This window comes from Arvicola amphibius, chromosome 6 (assembly GCF_903992535.2).
Source record: "Arvicola amphibius chromosome 6, mArvAmp1.2, whole genome shotgun sequence".
Lineage (NCBI taxonomy): Eukaryota > Metazoa > Chordata > Mammalia > Rodentia > Cricetidae > Arvicola > Arvicola amphibius.
The window spans coordinates 15,457,244-15,477,482 of record NC_052052.2 but is presented as its reverse complement, the minus strand read 5'-3'; the positions used below and the strand labels follow the sequence as shown (position 1 = coordinate 15,477,482).

General features: G+C 55.8%; 1 protein-coding gene across 1 annotated transcript; it reads left to right on the top strand.

Annotated features, from left to right (window-relative positions):
- The first annotated feature begins 309 nt into the window (after positions 1-309).
- On the top strand, positions 310-19,879 carry Wnt4 (Wnt family member 4). The gene is made up of 5 exons (XM_038334581.2): positions 310-386; positions 12,297-12,532; positions 18,362-18,493; positions 18,581-18,723; positions 19,316-19,879. Exons 1-5 carry the CDS (start codon positions 310-312, stop codon positions 19,781-19,783), a joined length of 1,056 nt encoding a protein of 351 aa, XP_038190509.1. The 3' UTR covers positions 19,784-19,879.
- Positions 19,880-20,239: the final 360 nt, after the last annotated feature.

Below are 20,239 nucleotides of genomic sequence, written 5' to 3'. Positions count from 1 at the left end.
CCCCCGTTTGGGGGGGGTGTCCCGCTCCGCTGGACCCGCCCAGGTAACCCCATCCTCGGCCCGCCCCCGGCCCGCCCCGCCGGCCGCCCGCCCGCCTCCGCCGCTGCCGCGGCATCCCGGCTCTGGGGCGGCGCTGACAGTCGGGTCCGCCGGGCAGCGGGCGCAGCAGCGGGCGGCGCGGCCGGCTGCTCGGAGGCTGAGCCCCGCCGCGCGCCCCGGCCCGGCGCCCCAGCCCGTCCGCGCGGCGCCCACCTGCCGCCCCGACGGGAGCCTCGCGGACGCTGCCCGGGGCCGGGCGCCCGAGACACCATGAGCCCCCGCTCGTGCCTGCGGTCGCTGCGACTCCTCGTCTTTGCCGTGTTCTCCGCCGCCGCGAGCAACTGGCTGTAAGTCCGGCCGGGGACCGGGCGGGTGGGGCGGACCCTGGGGCAGCGGGCACAGGGGGCTCCCGGCAGGTGTCTCGGCCGCGGGACTCAAGGCTCGCGCTCCTGCCGGTTCGTTCTGCTGGCCACCAACACTATCCGGGCTTCCCTCTGGAGGTCCCGGGACCCCTGCTGCCCCGGGTTAGAATTCCTGACCCGGGGCAGCAACGCTGGCAGCGTGTCTGCACCCGGAGGCGGCCCTGAGTGCTCGAGGGCGCAAGAGGGTGCGAGCGCGGGGCGGTGTCCCCAGACCGGTGTGGGACGCAATCCGGCAGGCAGACAAGTCGCGAGGAAGCCCACTGCAGGGAAGGAGTCCCGGGCATAATAGCAGGTTAATCCCAAGGAGTCTAGGCGCGAGCTCCCCGCGCTTAGCCGCGCCGCGCTGCGGACTGGGCTGGAGGCGTGCAGGGACCTGTTTCTGCTTGGGGGGCGGGAGCCAGGCGTAGAAGGCGAGGACCGGGACGCCGAGCCTCTGAGAGCCCGCAGGCTGGCTCTGACAGGACCTCGCTGTTCCCTTAGGCAAGAAGAAACTTCTCTCAACCTTTAATAAAGAAGGCAACAGCCCCCATCCACCTCTAAGGGTCTTGCCTAAGAAGGAAGGGGGTGGTAACCGCTGGTGACCTGTGTGTTTTTCCTTGACTGGGTGCTCCGGAGGATTCCTGGGAAAGAGGAGGATAGCTAAAAAGATGAGCTAGTGACTAAGAGAATAAGGAACTAGACCGTAGGCTCCTTCATCCCTCCTCAGTGACACTTCCCCATGGCCCTGGCTTAACCCTGGCCCCAACTTCTCCTGCTCAGAGCGCTGCCGCCTTCCACTGTGGGCAGCCAGTGGGGAGCCAAGCTCCAGTATTGATCTGAAAAGCATGAGGTGGGAAGGGGGGATAGCCAACAGTGTAGCTGGGGTTTCCATGGAGACAGTGGGAAAGGAAAAATTCTCTCTGCATCAAGACCAAAGAACAAATATCTCCCATGAAATCGCCCTGAGTGTCCAATGGCTGTTGCTATGAGGTCATTGTGGCCAGCCAGGGCCCCGTCGACTGGAAAGGAGTGTGTTCGTTGGGGTCAGAGCCACCCAGAGCTTGGGAGATTGAGGTGATGTGGAATTCTCCCAGCTGTTCAGAGAGCTAGCGAGTCCAAGGCCCAAAGTGGCTGCAGAGCCTTTGTTTTTCTTGGAGTCTTAATTTGATTAACACTTGAGGGGCAGTGGCAGAGTGGACAGAAACCAGGGCACAGCCACCGCCCCCTCCACTTCTTACAGACTGTGCCCCTCCCCCCACAAGTGGGGCCTGGGTTGCAGATCTGGACTGCAGGAAAGGAACTACTTTGGACTTGAAGGAGCTGCCTCTTAGAGATGGGTGGCTGTAAAACAGCTTGAACATCAGGGGGAAATAGAAGGGGGTCCCAGCTGCCCAGCACCAAGCACTACTGAACAAGCTGAAGAAACAAGTGGGAACTGAAGTGTGTGAGCCAGGCCTGCAGCAAACACAGACAGCTGCCAGAGAAAGGCCGTCTGGAGCTCCCTTTATAGGTGAGGAAACTGAGGCCCAGGGAAGGGAGCTACTTACCAGACTCAGAACTGAAGACTGAACCCAGATGCTTTAGTTTCCCCAGACAATGATCATCTACTCCTTGCCTGAGGCTGTCCCGAAGTTGACCCAGGTAGAATTGCCACCTGCCTCCAGTCATGTCCACCACGCCCTGGTCCCAGCCGGGGAGGCAGCCTCAGCTTCAGGTCTTGCAAAGCATGGGGAATTCCAGAGCTCCGTTCTTGAGCCTTGAGCCTGCCTGCACTGTGGGGGGTGGGTGAAGAGGGGAGGCCTGGGGTTGGAGAGGTTGGCAAACCTGTTCTCTGTAACTGTGATGGCTCCAGTTGCCATGCAGCCTGGCTCTAGACAACCCAGTTCACTCCTGTTCCACCAGGGCTTCAAGCCAGGGGTCTTTTTACACAACTCGGAGAGGAAGAAGGGGCTTCCCAGGATCCTACCAAACTGGAGAGGACCCCAGGCACACGCCCCCCAAAACTGGGATCAGTGCCTTGTATATAAACACCTCCATCCTCAGCCAGAAATTACACCAGCCTCTAGGGAAACAGGTGCCCCAGTCTAGCCTCCGGGCAGCTTGGGTCTGGTCAAAGAACGCAGGAGGAGTCACAGCTGGAATGGGCAGGACAGTGGGCATGCTCCAGTGCAGAGTGGAGCTGCAGCTGTGGCTATCACAGAGTGGGACTCGGCCTGGAGACTGGAGAATGACTTACTAACCTTCATCACACACTGCACCATCACTGCACTGCATTCTCACTGCATTGGAACCCCATCTTACAGATGAGAAGACTGAGGGTCACAGAGGCCACCCAGAGCTACTTACCTAGTAAATGGCAGAGCTATCCAGCCCAAGTCAGCCTCCAGAAGCAGCAGTTTGGGGTTGGCAGCTGTCCATTCAGGCATGGCGGTGACACAGTCTTTTCAAGGGTGAGCCAAGGGCCATTGAGATGGCTCAGTGGGTAAAGGCACTTGCTGCCAAGCCTGCCAACCTGAGCTCCATCCCTAGAAACCACATGGTAGGAGAGGATCAATTCCCACAAGTTGTCCTCTGACATCCACACACGTGCACACATACACAAATAAATAAATAAATATAAAAAGGGGATGAGCCAAGCTGCAGGCTTGGCCCCAACAGGAATAGATGGCAGCATGTGCTCCGGGGACTAGGCCTGGGTGTTCCCTCACCTAGAGGCAGGCTTCCATCCAGGGTGGGTTGATAGCTGATTGCAGAGTCTGTGCTATCTGATGTCTCTGGACATCAGCCTTGTGGAGAAGCCCTCTGCCTGCAGGCACTAGAGCTGGAAAAACTCCGAAGCCAGAGGCTGGGCAAGCCCAGAGGAGCTGGATGCTGTTTACGAGGCTGATGTCTGGTATCTAGAGTAGATGGCAACTCATGCAGCTCCCACCAATGAAGAAGGAATGGGGGGGGGGGGTTTGCACAGTTCAAGGTAGAAGGCTTGTACTTGGCCCTCAAGGAACTGCCCTGCTATGTCTGAGTCATGCCCCAATACCAAGGCTACACCAGGGGCTCCGGTCACAGTTCTACGCTACATGTTGGGTGGCCTTGAGGGGGCTATTTCCTCCCTCTGGGCTTCTTCTGAACCCCAAATGGAAGAACTAGGCAGAGTTGAAGACAGAAAGACTGAGGTACTAGTGTGTGTTCTCCCGGGAAGAGCAAAGAAATGCATTGAGCAAGGACGTTAACAGAACCCCAGTGAGTAAAATAAGGACCCCCCCTGTAGTCCAAGTCACGTCCACAGAGTGGCTCAGAGCTCAGGGTTTCTACCCCAGCTCTGCCTCTACCCTGCTGAAGGACCCTAGACTAGTGCCTTGCTCCTCATCTGTAAAGTAGTGTCTGTGGGTGCAGATGGCTCACAGTGGAGTTCAGGAGGAGTAAGCCCATGCATGCGACATGCAAGGCACAAAGCCAGGCATGCAGATAGATATGGGAGCCCTGGCAGCTGCCAGAGGCGGGGTACTGTTGTCACTGAGCCTCAGAACTGTGTCTTTGTCTATAGGATGATGCAAAGACTGGGTACTTACGGCGCTCCCAAGCTCCATCTGTCCCAAACAGTGCTGTCCGGGTCCTCTAGCGTTAGATAGGAGCCCAGGCTGCCCCCTGCCTGTTCATCTGTAGCCTCCCAGAGCCAGGAGATCTAGCCTGGCTTGTGGGCATCCTGCTGGCCAGAAGGTTGTTACCGGAAACACACTCCAGTGCCACCGGGGGAATAGAAGGGAGGCGTCAAGTACCTTACTAGCTCCAAGTCCTCACAGGTGCGCCTCCCCGAGCCAAGCTCCAAGCTCGCACATGCCTGTTTGCCCAGCAGGGATGTATGACTTCCCAGGCTACAGGCGAAGTGAGGTGTGACTCGCCAGTCCAGGCATGGGTAGAGCCAGCCCTCCTGGCTGGTAAAGAATGACCCGTCTCCCCCAGGAATGTCTCATTGGCCCTCTCCTTCCCCCCTGAAATAGTAAAAGCCCATGTCCTTGGAACCTCTCCTGTGACTGTGAGTCACAGTCACTAACACACACTAAGACTTTACAGTTTATACTCGGACCCTCCCCGCCATGGTATTGTGGATATTTTTTTGATAGGTCTGTCCTTGACACCCTGGGGCCTTTAGCAGTATATGAAGCCTCTGTCCTAGAAATCAGTAGCAACACTTCATTTCACCCTGTGCCAGCTGATGACCAACGTCTACAAACATCATCAAATGAGTCCCACAGGCGGGGCGGGGCTTCCCCCCCCCCCCCCCCCCCCCCCCCCCCCCGCACAACCTAGTGAACGGATGTTCCGGGCACTTTATACACACTATCCTAACTTCTTCCCTCCCCTCCCAGAGCAGAGGTGTGTGGGTGGGCTCCAGCTCACCCTTAGAGATCTGGAAGAAGCAGGGCCTGAACCAAGACCACGTCTCAAGTTCTGATATGTATATGTAACTGCAACCCCCATCTACTCCACGTGGCATGATTATATGGCTTCTGATGCTTGTGAGGTCAAGGCTACGGCACACAGACCTCTGAGTGTCCCCCTAGTGCCTGGCACATCCCTGCCAGGCTATGAGTGCTCAGTCATCAGTGGATCAGTAAAGGGAGGGCTCAGTCACGGGGGGGGGGGGGGGCACTTTCCTCGGACTCAGGTGATACTGAAAGCCCTGCAGTGGGGCAGATCTGCAGGCTGTGCTCTTCCTCAAGAGCTAGAGCAGAGCCTCCCCGACAGCCTCGATCTTTCCCACCCCTCCACACAGGGGGAGGCAGGACCAGGCTCTGCCTGAGGGGTTTGCTTAGGCGGCAGCCGGGACCCAGCTGTCTGCTATGGTTTGACTTTTCTTCCCTCCACCCTGGATTAGCCATTGAGCAACTCAGCAAGCATCTGACAAGACAGTGCTCCCCAAACCTGTTGAAACTCGCCCAACTAGGGCCCTGTGGGTGCACTCGCTCGGGGAAGCTGAGCCTTTGCACCAAGCCTCTGCCTCCCCATTCCTTCCTAGGGGAGGAAGGGCTCCGGGCTGAGCCAGCCGAGCACAGACTGATCAGGGGGCTGCTGGCAAGGGTGACAGCACCCTTCTTTGGCCCCACCGGTCACCCCTGTGCTCCCAGCTAGCCTGCAAGAGGTGCTCCTGGTTTGCTCTGCGAGCAGCTGGGAGGCAGAGCTGAGCCAGGACCCACAGTTGCTTCCCAGATTTCCACAAGAGTTGCCAGGTTTTATCTCTGAGTCCGGAGCTACATCTTCAGTGGTGATTCAGTCAGCCCGAGGGGAAGCTCACTCCCTGCTGTGACCCCGGCCAGTCCCCCTTCTCCTGTAGCCCCTCTCTGCCTCCCCCATTTTCTGGCAAACTGGAAGTCAAGCTATGTTTTAGAGGTTCCCCTCCAAGTCAGAACCCCTACAGCTCCTGGAAGATACTTAGTCCTCACAGAGAGTAGGAGAGAGGGGAGGGAAGGGGGAAAGACACATCCTGCCCTTGTCATAGGGAGGTTTCTCCCACCCTAATAGCTCACAGGGAACCGTGGAGGGGCCTGCTCTCTGCAGGGGATTGCTGATGCCCAGAGGAGCCTCTGACCTGCAGGGTCTCTATCCCCACCCCCCCACCCCCCACCCCCGTCCCCTGTCTCCCTCCCCCTCTCCCCCAGCAGTCCTACAATTCTAGGATGAGTTCCCAGGAGTTTCTCTACCAAAGCGGGAGATAGCAGAGCACTGCACTCCCTCCTGAGTCATGGGTACCTCACTGCCCTGGCACACACCCCACCCAACAGTCATAGACATCACTGTTGGGAAAGGCCTCAGGGACCCTGAGCTACCATAAAAGGGAGCGGTGGGCTTGCCCCTTAAAAACATGTTGGGCACCTATTGGCATCAGCACTGTCTATGCTAGACTCAGAGCCCACAGTATATTCATAGGAAAGCTGGAACTCCAGCCAAAGCTTGTCCCGTGGCCGATGAAGGAGAACTGGGGCAGGGGAGGAACCCAGGTTTGACCAACTGCCTGCTGGGAAAGAGTGGAGGTTCAGCGGCAGAGTCTCATGCCTGCAAGATTGGGTTAGACCATGGAGGACCCTGGCTGCGGCCAGGCTGTGCTGAAATTCTCCTTGGGGATTTCCTCATCTCTTCTCACTCCCCATCTTCAGAATCCCCGAGCCATCTGGGAACCACATTTCAATTTCAATGTTGTCAGTGGCCAGGGGACCATGGGGAGCTCTAGGGATATAGGGAGAAGAATTGCGGGAAGGGAAGGGGAGTCTCTGCTGCCAAATTAGAGGTAAGGTAGGGTCATGGGGCACTTTAAATGTAACATCCACTCACTCCAGGGAGACACCTGACTCAGGGAGAGAAGGAAAAAGAACACATTTACATCCTTGCAGAATAGGGGGCCATCCAGGTTCACCTCTTAGTGGCTCCCTGTTGGCCCCAAGTCAGCTCCTTGCTCCCCTAGAAGATGAAGTATGGAAATTGAGAGCAGAAACCAACCCCCTCAGTTAGAAGTACGGGCTTGGAGCCCTCAGGAGCAAAATGCTCACTCAAGAGATAGAAGCAGCAGGATCAGGAGCTCAGGGCCAGCCTGGGCTACACGGCATTGTCTTTAAAGTGGGGGGATATAGCACAGTGGTAGATTGCTTGCCTAGCATGCTGAGTCTTCTGAGGGTTGTGGGTAAGAGGAGTTAGGGATCCTAGAAATCAGGAAGTGTGGGCCCCAGAGAAGGTCAGCATTTCTCTCCAACTTAGAAAACAAACACGGGACCTAGTCCAGTTGGCCTTGGCATTCAGAGTCCTGTCATGTGGGAGGGAGGCAGGACAGAGGCGACCCATTATCCCCACAGAACACCAGGAGTGTCTCCGGTGCTGGCCAGTCCATACTGACTGCCCTCCAGGATTCCAGCCAGTGGTGGTACCTCCTTCTGGTGACTTCAGTAGCTACAGAGACCACAGATAACACTGTGTAACCATAGGGACAGCCACTACCTCAGCATCCTTCACTCCTAACAATACTCCAATTCTCCTGCCATAGATACAGGTCTCTGGAAGGAGCCATCCAGGGAAGAATCAGTGTCTGATGATGCTGAGTAGTCCTACCCTTGGGGTTCCAGGCCATCTTTGAAGCCAAGGAGCCAGCTCCCAGGCTTGGGGACCAGAATGGCTCCTTTCAAGTCCTGGCCCCCAGTGACCAGCTAGAGTCCAAGCCTCGAAGGCTTAGTGACTTCTGGAGAGCAGGGGTCAGGGGAGGGGATGCCCTGCTCTGTGGTGGTATGGCTATGCAGAAGCCATCACCTAAGTGATGACACAGGTGACAGATGTCCCTCCCCAGACAGTCTCCACGCTCCCTTGGCATACGTGAGCTTACACTGGACAAGAGTCCCCAACTCTTTTTTTTTTTTTTTTTTTTTTCGAGACAGGGTTTCTCTGTAGCTTTGGAGCCTGTCCTGGAACTAGCTCTTGTAGACCAGGCTGGTCTCAAACTCACAGAGATCCGCCTGCCTCTCTTAATCTCCCTGTGGAGACATTTCCTCCACACCACACTTCACCCCTGATGCTGGGAGTGCCCAACAGATGAGCTGGAAGCACTGGGGACTTCTTCTCTATCTCTGCAAATGCACTTGGAGATTCTCTCCAAAATCTACAGTTTGAATCGTACCAAAGTGATCCGTCATTCGTTCCCCTGTGGGCACATGGCTGAAATGAGGCCATGGGGTGTGTTTAGTTCATTTCTATCTCCTATGGTAAGAACTACTGATCTCCCCATTTTACAGAGAAGCACATTGAGGCCAAGGCTCCTAGATGTTTACTAACTTTCCTTGAGTGGCACAGAGATACGAGTCTGACCTGAGTTGTCTACCCCGCCCCCAAACACACTGCTTGCCCAGAGAAGTGACAGGGGTCTTGGGACAGGGTCATAGTTGTGGTCATTACCGCAGCCACTCAAACTGGTTAAAGAAACAGTAGGTGGTTTGAGTGGTTGGTTGTGTAGCAAGGGTCCTGGGAGCTGCACACTCCTTCCATTCCTTAAAAGCACGGCCCCAGATGGAGGCTGTGGCCCTTGCTTCCACCTAGCTATATCCACTAGCTGAGAGTCACTCCTGCTTACACACTGTTCCCTTTGGGTGCCCCCTCCTGCCAACTTGGCCTCCTTCCTCTCTGGTATGGAGGGCACAACTACTCCTGAGGAGGCTCTAAATGTGGCCTGGGCAGACAGGGAGGCCAAAGGGAGGGGGCAGAGAGGCCCGGGCTGGTGTCCCAGCCCCCACCTGGACACCGTAGGGCCCGGACCAGTGCCACTGACCTGCTTGGCTCCCCACCATGGTCGCTCCTTCCCGGCCCCTCTCCTCTAGAGTCCAGGGAGTGCCAGGGAAGAGCCACAGAGGTGTGGATTAGCCTCTCCGATTTTGTATATTTTGTTTAAAAAAGCAAGCAAACCTGGAAAAGCTTGGGACAAGCCCAGCTAATTTTAGTTTCTAATGAAAACAGCAGGTGGCTGAGAGGATCTGATCTCCCTGGCAGGGCCAGGGCCCTCCGGCCTCCTCCTCGCAGGCTGCAGGCACGGAGGGGAGGGCCTCCTGGGAGGAGCCTGCAAGACCTACAGGCCCCATTCGAGAAACTGGGCACAAACTGGCCAGCGGCTGCAGCAGGGGCACCCTGGACTGGTGGGGTAACCTGATCGATGGCACGGCCTGGCTGGAGTCCTGGGTGGCCGGGGCAGCAGGTGGCAAATTGCTAAACCTATGCTCCGCAACAGCAGGAAGAAGCCTAAACAGGGGCAGTGTAACAGGCCGGGAAAAGCAGGGATGATCAGCCTTAGACAGCCGGCCCAGGGGCAGACGACACCCGTCAGGCCCTGGCTCTGCCTCTCCCAGAAATGCTTGTGCAGTCGATATTTGAGCCCGACCCAGCTCCCGGGTCAGTGAATGGCACACGTGTCTCTGGGGGAAAGGTTGAGCCACCGTAGGGCACTAGGAGGGACCACAAGGCTGCCCCCATCTTCCTCTCTTTACCCCTGTTCTCCTTTCCCGTATATACTCTGCCCCGGGGGTAGGGGGTCATCAGGACAAAGCCCCCTAGCCGAGCTGCAAACATTACTGAATACCTTCTGTGTGCCGTGCCCAAAGAGATGCAGCCTGAGGAGTCAGCTCTCCTGCTGTCTAGTGGGGTAAATCCACAGCCAGAGACAGGGGAGAGCTGAGAACCCAGAGCTCTTTGCTGCTAGACACTTCGCCTCAGTTTGCTTGGTTCATCTGTGAAGTGAGGTCAGGTACCAGCCAGGCTCCAGGACAAGCGAACAGAATGAGGACAGGCCAAGGCTACCGAGGACTGGGGTGCCAACCCTCTTCGGCCTATGCCAGCTCGGGCACTTGCCAAACAAACCCCTGGGGTCTCAGAAAGCAGGAGCAGAGATGGCAAGGCCTCCCATACATGGGAGGGGCAGCTGTTGTGTCAAGTAAAGGCAGGACTGGGAGGTGGGCACTGGTGCCGCCGGAGGCAGTTTCTCATCATCTTCCTGGACGCTGTCCCAGTGACTCACAGCTATGGCAGCCGGGCAGTGTCCCTGCCACTGTCATTTCGGCCTGTCTCCCTATTACATTCAGAGCCCGAGGGAGGAATGCTCAGTTCCTCGAGTCCATCCCTCCTATTCGGTGGCATGGCATGGCCATTCGGTGGCATGGGACCAGCAGGCCCTCTTCTGCCAACAGAAGGAGAACTCGAACTCTGATAGTGGGAAGATTTCCAGCTAGCTCGCTGTGCCCATAGCCAGCTCCAAGTGGAAGGGGCCTTGCCTCCCATCACAATGGGCTGATGGCTCAGCCAGACCTCCCTGCCTATTCCTTGTGGCTGGAGACGTCAGCCCCTGAATGCCTCCCTTCACCAGCGATGAGGCAGGGCCCAATCCAGCCGGACCTGACCTGCTTAGCTAAAGGGAGGGGTAAAAGAGGTCTAGATAAGATTAGAGAAGATATGTGCCCCCAACAAGATATGTGCCCCCAAATCTTGGAGGGAATGGGGTCTCCACCCCTCTCTGAGAGTCCTAGCTTGAATGGGGACAGGAAAATATCCAGTGGTAGGTTCAACTTCTTGACTCTTCAAGGAAGGACACAGTGGCCTCCTGTACAGAGTCCTGGCCCACCGCCAGTAGCTGAGCTCTTGGCGCCCCCTGCAGGCCAAGAGCGACTTAAGGGTGTGGTTCAGTAGGCGACCCCCCTTCACATGGCAAGGGAAGCAAAGAGCACCCAGGAGGGGCTGAAGCCAGGTTCGCCACTTCCAGATGTTCCCTTCTCCTGACCCTTACTCCTTTCCTTCCCTTTCTCCCACCCTCTCTTCTTTCCAAGAGACTCAGGTTCCTACACAGATTGGCCAGAGTGCTGCTAGTCCGTGCACACCCAGGACCTAGGGAGATAGCTCAGTCAGCAAGGAGCGGAGTTTGATTCCCAGAACACATGTAAAAAGCCAGGCCTGTTAGAGACGCTGTGACAGCTGAAAGGGACTCTGGGAGACCAGGAGTGAATGCCAAGGGAGGGTGGTCAGTTTGGCTTTGAGACTACCCACTCCTTTGACCCACTCCTGAGATGCACCCAGCTGAGCTAGGTGCATTAGCAGGCCTTGCCACGTTCAGCCCCCTGGAATAGAAGCCATGACTCCAGTATGGATAAGGAATGCTAGACTCAACCTTACAGCCATAGCATGTTGGGGGTGGGGGGTGGGGTCCTCTGGGAGCCAAGGCCGCGGTGCAGAGACTTCCTGGGCTGGGCTTTCTGGGACTCGGGAGAAAACATCAGATACTTTCTCAAGACTACTCTCTAGGCTAGTGGCTTCTCAGCGGCACCTCGAGACATGTCCAAAGCTGTGAGGACACTAACACTAAGCATCTGAGGTGGGGTCCAGGCATCTGTGCAGTCGGATTCAAGAACTAGCCCAAACCCGACTCACGGACCTGACCAGCAAAACTCGGATGCTACTTGCACATCTCGAGGGACAGAGAGGCCCAGATTATACCTCCCCCAGCAGGCTTTGTTTGAGTGAACCTCATTCCCAGCAGCTGCTGCCCAAGCTCTCAGTCTCTAAAGTCACACAGAACCAAGCTCCACCCCTCAGCGGCTGTGGACCTTGGACACAAGGCAACAACTTCCCTTTGCCTCAACTTTCTTCACTTTTAAATGGGGGCTCAGGCTAGGGATGTGACTCAGTTGGTAGAGGATCTGCCTGGCATGCATGAAAGGCTCCAGCAGCATGCAAACCAGGTGTGCTGCTGCATGCCTGTAATCGAGAGGTGGGCGCAGGAGGATCAGGTGTTCCAGGGTCTCCTTGGCTATGTAAAAAAAGCTGGAAAAGTTGAAAGGGTGGCTAGCTCCTTAGGAACACCCAAAGGCAACCTCTAACCTTACAGGGATGTGCATACAAGTGTGCACATGTGCACACGCACAACGCAATACACACACTTATACACACATACACTCATATACACACTCTCACACACACAATCAACCAATGTTTTAAAAAATGAAGACTCTGACTCACTAAGAGGACTAAATGAAATAATGTAAAGTGCTTTGCCCAGGTCTAACTAGGTTCCATAAAACTTAACTCTCATCCTGACGGTAAAACCTCCCCATATATAAGACTTTCTGTGTGCTTTCCAGTTTGGTCACACCCTCATTCGGTAAACAGGACAAGTTCCTGCTCTTTGCTTCAAGCCCCACGTCAGGTTTCACATATTGACCACTGGTCCGAGAGCTGGGGGAGGCAGGCTGGTCCCCAGACCAGGAGATGAGGCAGCCCCCAAGAGCCCTGAGTACAGAGAGAGAAGAGCGGGCATCAGGACAGCTGCGCATCACATCCAACCCCTGCCCCCAGGTACCTGGCCAAGCTGTCATCGGTGGGCAGCATCTCCGAAGAGGAGACGTGCGAGAAGCTCAAAGGTCTGATCCAGAGGCAGGTGCAGATGTGCAAGCGGAACCTAGAGGTGATGGACTCAGTGCGCCGTGGCGCCCAGCTGGCCATCGAGGAGTGCCAATACCAGTTCAGGAATCGGCGCTGGAACTGCTCCACGCTGGACTCCCTGCCTGTCTTCGGGAAGGTGGTGACGCAAGGTGAGGAGAGCATTCTGGGGGCCTGGGTGGTCTGGGGAATGACACTTCTAGGACCAGGCACATCTAAAGGGTTCAGGGGCAGGAGCAGCCCAGGGCCTGAGCAAGGAAATAAAGAATGAGACTGAGGGCACCAGAGAGGGGATGACCCGGGGGGGAGCAAGGCAGCTGTCTGTGGTCATGTCACACTCTAAAGTGCAGTTGGTCCAGTAAGCTGGCCCTTATTTCCAGAGGGAGAAACTGAGGCTCAGAGAAGGGACAGGACTGGCCGGCCCCAGGCTCTTCAAAGGATAGGAACAGAGTCAGACTTCAACCTGAGATGCTCTGCTCACCTTTGCGCCTGGCCTTGGGTCCTGGAACCCATCTGTGAGCTTATGCGTGTGACAAGCTCCTGTCCTCCAGGGCTCACAGTCCAGCAGGGACCAGACTGTCCGCAGCTGCACAACAGAGGAGGCAGAAGGCAGTTAAGTGATTTGCCGGGGGTCACAGAACCAGAGAATGGCAGGGTCTGAATGTGTGCCCAGTTGGGCTCTGCACCATCACTACCAATAAATACAAGAACAATGGGAAAGGAAACTGGAGGTCTCCCCTGGACAATACTGGGTGCTCGGAAAGGTTTTCCCAAGGAGATCAGGCCCCAGCTGAGACGGGTAACGTGAGAGGGCATCAAGCTAAATGCAGGTGAGCGAGGGCCCAGCAGAGAAGTTCTGTGGAACTGGAAGGTTCCTTGAGGCACTGAGGTTAAACCCCTGTCCTCAGTGGGAATGCTCAAAGCCAGCTGCCTCTCTACCTCCTGAGCGCAGAGCTGACACGTCTGACACCAAGTCAACGGGGCTCTTTGAGTCGCTCGAGCTGCAGGAAGAGGTTGCCTGGGCCAACCTTTGTCTTGGCACCTGTGGGCCTGGCCAGTCCCGGCTGCTGGGCTCGTGGCAAAGCATTTGGATGCTGTTGGAAACCAACTGTGATTGAAATTTGGAAGCCATTCTCCTGAGAGCTGGCAGGGGCTGGCAGGCATGAGCACACTTGGCATTGCTGAACTGTGCTGTTCTGAGAAAGAGGCAGATGCCCAATGAGCAGTCCAGTGGTGAAGCCTCACGGCAGGGATGGCACTGCTGCCCAGGGCCCAGAACCGCACTAGGGAGGCCCCAGAGCCAGCTTTCCTATGGTACTGCTCTCCAGAAGCCCCTCTCACACTGGATGTATCCCCAGAGCAGAGCAGCGGTCCTCGTCCTTCCCAACGCCGCAACCCTTTAACACAGCCCCTCGTGTCGTGATTTCATTGCTACTTCATAACTATAATTTTGCTACTGTTATGAATTGTAATGTAAATATCTGATATGCAAGATATCTGATAGTTGACCCCAAAGGTGTCACAACCCACAGGGTGAGAACTACTGCTCTAGAGAGACTGACAGATAAATCAGTGTGCTTCTTATGACGGAGTCACATATGCTGTGTCCTCCCCAAAATACCCAACCCTTTCTCTACCAGCTCAGCGGCCCCCACCTAGCCCCTCCTTCCTTCTGCCCCAGTCCGTCCCTGAGATTTATGCCTCTGTAGTGTCATTTCTTTGAAGATATTATTATGTAACAACGCAGGCAGTTGAACTTGCTATGTAGCCCAGGCTGGCCTTGAACTTTTGTCACTGCCTCCTAAGCGCTGGGGTGACTTTCAGGCCTAAACCAGGCTCTATATTCTATAAAGGAGGTATATTTTGCATTTTTTGTTGTTTTGATATGATTCCATGTTTATAAAAAAAATACAAGTTGCAGGATGCAATTCCTAGATATTCATTATTAGAGTCACTGGATCCTTTAATATAGCTGATTCACTACTATGTATCTAGATATACTTTTTTATAGGAATCATGTGTGCTCACACTGCTTCTTTATACCTTCACACGCTCCCCTCACCATCACTGCATCCCTAAGCAACAGCGGTGGCTCAAGTGCCTGCCTCCTAGCATACCCCCAAACCTTGCATGGAGGACAGTCAGTAGTGTCGGCTAGTGATGGGCAGCTCATCAAGACAAGGAAAGGGAGGATATGATCAGTGAGTGCCAGCCTGAAGCTAGGAGGGACCTGTGGGGTAGTCTGCCTTTCCCATCTGGGGGCAGGAGCCAAGGAAGGAACTAGCCCTATCAGCAAGTCATGGGGACACAAGAACCCTGCCAGGCCAAATGGAAGCTGTTCTGGAGCTCTAAAGTCCCAGTGGCCTGGGCAAGCATCCTGTCCCCTTGGGGCTAAATCAAGGCATCCTAAGACCAGGCCAGTCACAACAGGCAGACACCAGCCATGTCTGGGGGATAAGTCTGAGGTCATCTCACACACCCACCTTCCTCCACTTTGTATCTGGTTTTCTTCACTAGTGAAACTCGTCTTGGAACGCACTTACCTGGTCAGTCTCTGTGGAGCCAGGGGGACAGGGACTCACTGCTGTGAACACAAGACTGGCTTTAGAGGCCCATGAATTGAAGGACAGCAGAGACAAGCAAACCTAGTGCAGGTGACTTCATTCCTCCGGGTCCTTACCTGTCTTGTGCTTAACTCTCGGGGCTGTTGTTGACATTCAGTGGTTTGTGCAGTGACTACTTCATGTAGTCCCTGACCTGCGAGCAAGCCAGCCTCTCAGCAGTGACAACCAGTCTGGAAGGCCTCTTGCCCCAGTCTCGGGAGGGGGACTCAGCAGGTGTCCACATTCATGAGTTACCTGGTTAGGGAAGTGACCTCGGGATATAAGGGGACAGAAAGGATCCCCTTTGGGTCCAGACAGTGGCCAGTGAAGAAGGAGTGTTGTTTGTTGGCCTATCCTGTGCTGTCCAGCCCAGGCCATCGCCACACAGCTCCGAGTTTATGTCATTCCCAAGTCACAGCTGAGAAGTCGGAGGGAGCCAAGGGTGGTGATGACCCAGATCGAAGTCCTGCCAGCTATGAGAACTTGGGCAAGTTCCGTGCCCTCTCTATAACTCAATGTCCTTCCTAGAAAGTGGGGACAAACTGAGGGCCCACCTGCTGAGATATCTGGAGTGTACATAGGGCAATGATGGCGCTGTGCCCATTCCCTGGCCTCCATCGGGACACCTACCTCGTGCCCAAAGGTCACCACACCCAGGGCCTCCCCGCCAACCCAGCTCAACCTCAGCCAGTTCTTCCTCAGTTCCAGCTCCTTTCTGCTGGATTGGCTTCCCTCCCACCATCTGGAGAGATGTCACCGTGACGCGCTCTCAGGCCTTGAGTCAGGCAGGCTCCACTCCAGCTCCCATTCTGCCGTTTGCTGCTGCAGAACCCTGACAAGCCTTATGTTTTCAAGGGATCAATCTAAGATTGCTCAGTCCTGGTCAGTACGTGGAAAGTCCCCTTTACACAGGGGTCCTCAGAAATAACGGCTATTGGACCTATATGATTGCTTTAAACCCCCAGCCCCAGGCAGCATTCACCCCTCAGAAAAGATGGCATCGAGGCCAGACCCGTGGGGCCAAAACTTGGGATAGTCTGGGAAGAAAAGCAGCAGAAGGAAGTCGTGGGTGTGGGAAGGGCAGATGGCAGGGTAGAGAGGGAAGAAGACAGCAGGGTGGATACTATAGAGTTATGCTCTCCCCTGGCCCAGGGCAGGAGCAGGCAAAGATGTCTCCCTCCTGCAGCTACAGCGTGATCAGGGTGAAGTATCCACCACCTCCCCAGGACACCCCACCACAGCACTCCCAGACCCACCTCAATGCACTTTTGAGGAAATTAGGCCCTGCAATGTCTTCCTCCAGAAACCGAGGCTCCAGCCTGGGTACCTGGAAAGCTATACACACTACTAGAGTCAAATGGCTGGAACCCAGGGTCAGTAAGAAAAGGATGAGTTCAAATTCTGGCTACTCCACATCCTAGCTGGGTAACACTGTGGGCTCAGGGCCTCGTTTCCCTGTGTAAGGTGAGGACGCATATCCATTCCTATCGAATTGGGGAAAAAACACCTCAGACGAGGCCTGCACACAGTAGACTGTCTGTGAGCTAGAGCTTTGGTTATTATGGTCTTGGAGAGCCTCTTCCTCAGTCACTCAGAAAATGAAGACATTATGGTGACCTCAGTCCAAGCCAACAGATGTTTAGAGACTGAGGCAGTGGTCTTTTGAGCAACCCCACAGGGAGACTAGTAACCCCAAGACTACTGGCACTAGGTGGCAGAGGTAAACGGGAGCCAGAAGTGGGCAAGGACTTCCCGAGCAGCTAAAGGAGCATAGGACCTCCAAGGGCAGATGGTTAAAGCCGCCCACCCGTCCCATCAGCCCTACCTCCTGGGACTTCCCTTCCCCCTTGGTCTTTGGGGCAAAGATTTGTGCTGGTTCAGGCCTGGAAATACCAGAAATACCAGAAACTGAAGTTGTCTCTCTTTGGGCGGCCACAGCATAAAACCAACCAACATGAGCCTGCTATTAACCTCAATTAGCTTGGAGAAGATTCCATCCCAGACTGTCGAGACTCCATTGCTCCAGCCAAGCCCCCTCTGTGCAGGCCCAAAATGGCCAAGCAGAGAGTGGGCAATGGAAAGGAACGGTGGGTGGTACTCCCTGCCTAAGGACTGCACCGAGAACAGGGTGTCCTGGGGGCTGAACTGCCTCCTACTCCAGAGCCCAGGCTGGGCTGCCTCTGTCCACAGACGAGCACAGTGGAGGGGACTGTTCTCATCTGACCATGGTGACTGCTCCCCAGGGCAGCTGGGAGCACAAGCCTGGGTGTCGCAGAGGTAATTGCCAACCATGGGGCCAAAGCCTGCCCCCACCACTCTTGTGGACACAGACCCTACATCAAGAGACAGAAGGACAGTCACAGCACACAGAGGCCTTCACAGGGTCTCGGACAGGAGCAAGACCCGCTGTCTGGTCACACACCCAGCCAGCATGCGCGCTCTGCTCACACACTGCCCCAGCTCACCCTGAGAAAGAGACTCTATAGAAGCTACACCCCCAGGCACAGTTCCTAGGAGGATAAAAACATCCATTCAGGCAAGGGAGGAGGGCAGGCACCAAAATAGAATTGCTGAGCAGCCGTGGGCAGGAGATACAACCACTGTAGAGGCTGGCAGACCTGTGTTGCAGAGGCCTGCTTCCATCACCTCCCGGCTGTGGGACGGGGCCGAAAAACTTCCCCTCCAGGAACCTGCTGGCGAGTCTCTAGACACTGGGGACAGATCAAGCTGGCAGGGGCAGAGGACTTGTGTGCAACCCACTGTAACCCCCACTCCCAGTCAGCAGGAGGGGCTCAGTGCTAGGAGCTGCCAATACTATAGTTCGTTCTTCAAGTCTCAAGGAAGCAGGAGACATTGTGAGCTGCAGGCCCCACCTCAGAGAAAGAGCTCAGTCAGGGTCACAAGTGGGGGAACTTAAAGCCCGGTGAATAATTGAAGCAGCAGGCAGAGCTGCGGTGTGGCTGTGCCCTTGGCGGCACTGTAGCCATCACTTCCCCAGACTGCCACAGGATTACACGACTATCGCTTGCCTTCTGGAGGAGGTTGTGAGAACAGCTGAACGATTGGGCCCTGAAGCCAGGCTGTCTGCTGGTTCTGCCACGTGCTGTGTGACAAGCTGGCAAGCCTCTGTAAAATGGGGATGACCATAGCTCCTGCCTCACTGGGCCTCTGGGAGTATGCACTGGTCCTCGTGTGTGAAGGGGGTTCAGTGACTGGCGACAAGAACCTACTGTGTGCTTGGCATGTAGGCTTTCCACCTGCCTTGCCCCTCCTTGGCATCCAGCATTCGGCAGCCGTCTTATACCTCATTCTTTATGCAAAGAAAGTGCAGACGTGGTGCCCTAGGGCCTAGCCCTTCTCTCCCTCTGCCTCACACAGGGACTCGGGAGGCGGCCTTTGTGTACGCCATCTCTTCAGCAGGTGTGGCCTTTGCGGTAACAAGGGCGTGCAGCAGTGGAGAGCTGGAAAAGTGTGGCTGTGACCGGACAGTGCATGGGGTCAGTCCACAGGGTAAGCACAGATGTTCCAAGGGGAGAGCAGGGGCCTAAGCCCAGGCCCACACTCACCCCAGCACTCTCTATGCCCTCCGCATACCAGGCTTCCAGTGGTCAGGATGCTCGGACAACATCGCCTACGGCGTAGCTTTCTCACAGTCCTTTGTGGACGTGCGGGAGAGAAGCAAGGGGGCCTCTTCCAGCAGGGCGCTCATGAACCTTCACAACAACGAGGCCGGCAGGAAGGTAGAGTGGCACCCATCCCATTGGCACTGGGGTAGGACTGCATGGGCAGAGTCCCTAAAATAGCCCTACAGCTACTCTGTTGGGAAGGCTCACGTCACCAGGCACCTCTGTAGGCCAAGGGCTGGGAGTGGGGGGAGCAGGTGTCATACAGCAGTGTAAGTGGCCTTGCCCATACCTATCTGCGTGAACCCCGTCCTGCCTCGGGACTGGACCCTCACGCCCACCCACACACCTGACACCAGCTGACTTCCTGATGTCTACTCCCAAAGGCTCTGGAGACTTAGCACAGCTCTGTGCTCCCATCATGTCTCCTGTCACTCAAATGCTTCCTAGAACACTGCCCTTTACTGTGGCCTTCAGCAACTCCAGCTGCCTCAAGTACAGGGACACCTCCTTGGTCTGTCCTCAGCACTGCTTGCCAACTCAGTGCAGCACCCAGCAGGTGTTTATACAAAGGAGCCACAGCAGTGAATCCCTTGATTCTGCAGCAGCCTTGGGGTCCTGGTATGGAGTATGTCCATATATTAGTCCCTAGAGGTTCCCCCACCACCTCTACTGTCCCTGACCATCCCTTTTGCCTCCTCCCTGACAGGCCATCTTGACACACATGCGTGTGGAGTGCAAGTGCCACGGGGTGTCGGGCTCCTGTGAGGTAAAGACGTGCTGGCGAGCTGTGCCGCCCTTCCGCCAGGTGGGCCACGCACTAAAGGAGAAGTTTGATGGTGCCACAGAGGTGGAGCCACGTCGTGTGGGCTCCTCCCGGGCACTGGTGCCACGAAATGCACAGTTCAAGCCACATACGGATGAGGACCTGGTGTACCTGGAGCCCAGTCCAGACTTCTGTGAGCAGGACATGCGCAGTGGTGTGCTGGGCACGAGAGGCCGCACGTGCAACAAGACATCCAAGGCCATTGATGGCTGCGAGCTGCTGTGTTGCGGCCGTGGCTTCCATACAGCACAGGTGGAGTTGGCCGAGCGCTGCGGCTGCAGGTTCCACTGGTGCTGCTTCGTCAAGTGCCGACAGTGCCAGCGGCTCGTGGAGATGCACACGTGCCGGTGATGTGCCCAGCAGTGTCCAGCACCACCTGCGCGGCCGGGGGAAGGCCAATAATTTAAACAGTCTCCCACCACCTACCCCAAGAGATACTGGTTGTAATTTTTTTTTGTTTGGTTTGGTTTTCGGGTCCTCAAGTTATTTATTGCCAAAAATAGGCAGGCAACCCCAAGGGCACCACCAAGGGGCTCCCCAAGCCTGAGCCTTTGTGTGTGGCTGCCACTGACCAAAGGGACTTTGTTTATGCCTCGGGCTGTCCACACTGACCACTGCTGACTACTCAGCTGTTGTGTCTATTTTTCTACATGTAGACTAAAAAGTGGGTAACAAGGAGTGACTGTGGACCCACTATCCAGGGAAACAGGTGGCCCTATGGCAGGGATAACAGGTTCCATCTTGGTGGATTTCTATCACCAGCAATAAAGGAACTTGAACCTCTGCACCCCACACATACATGGGGAC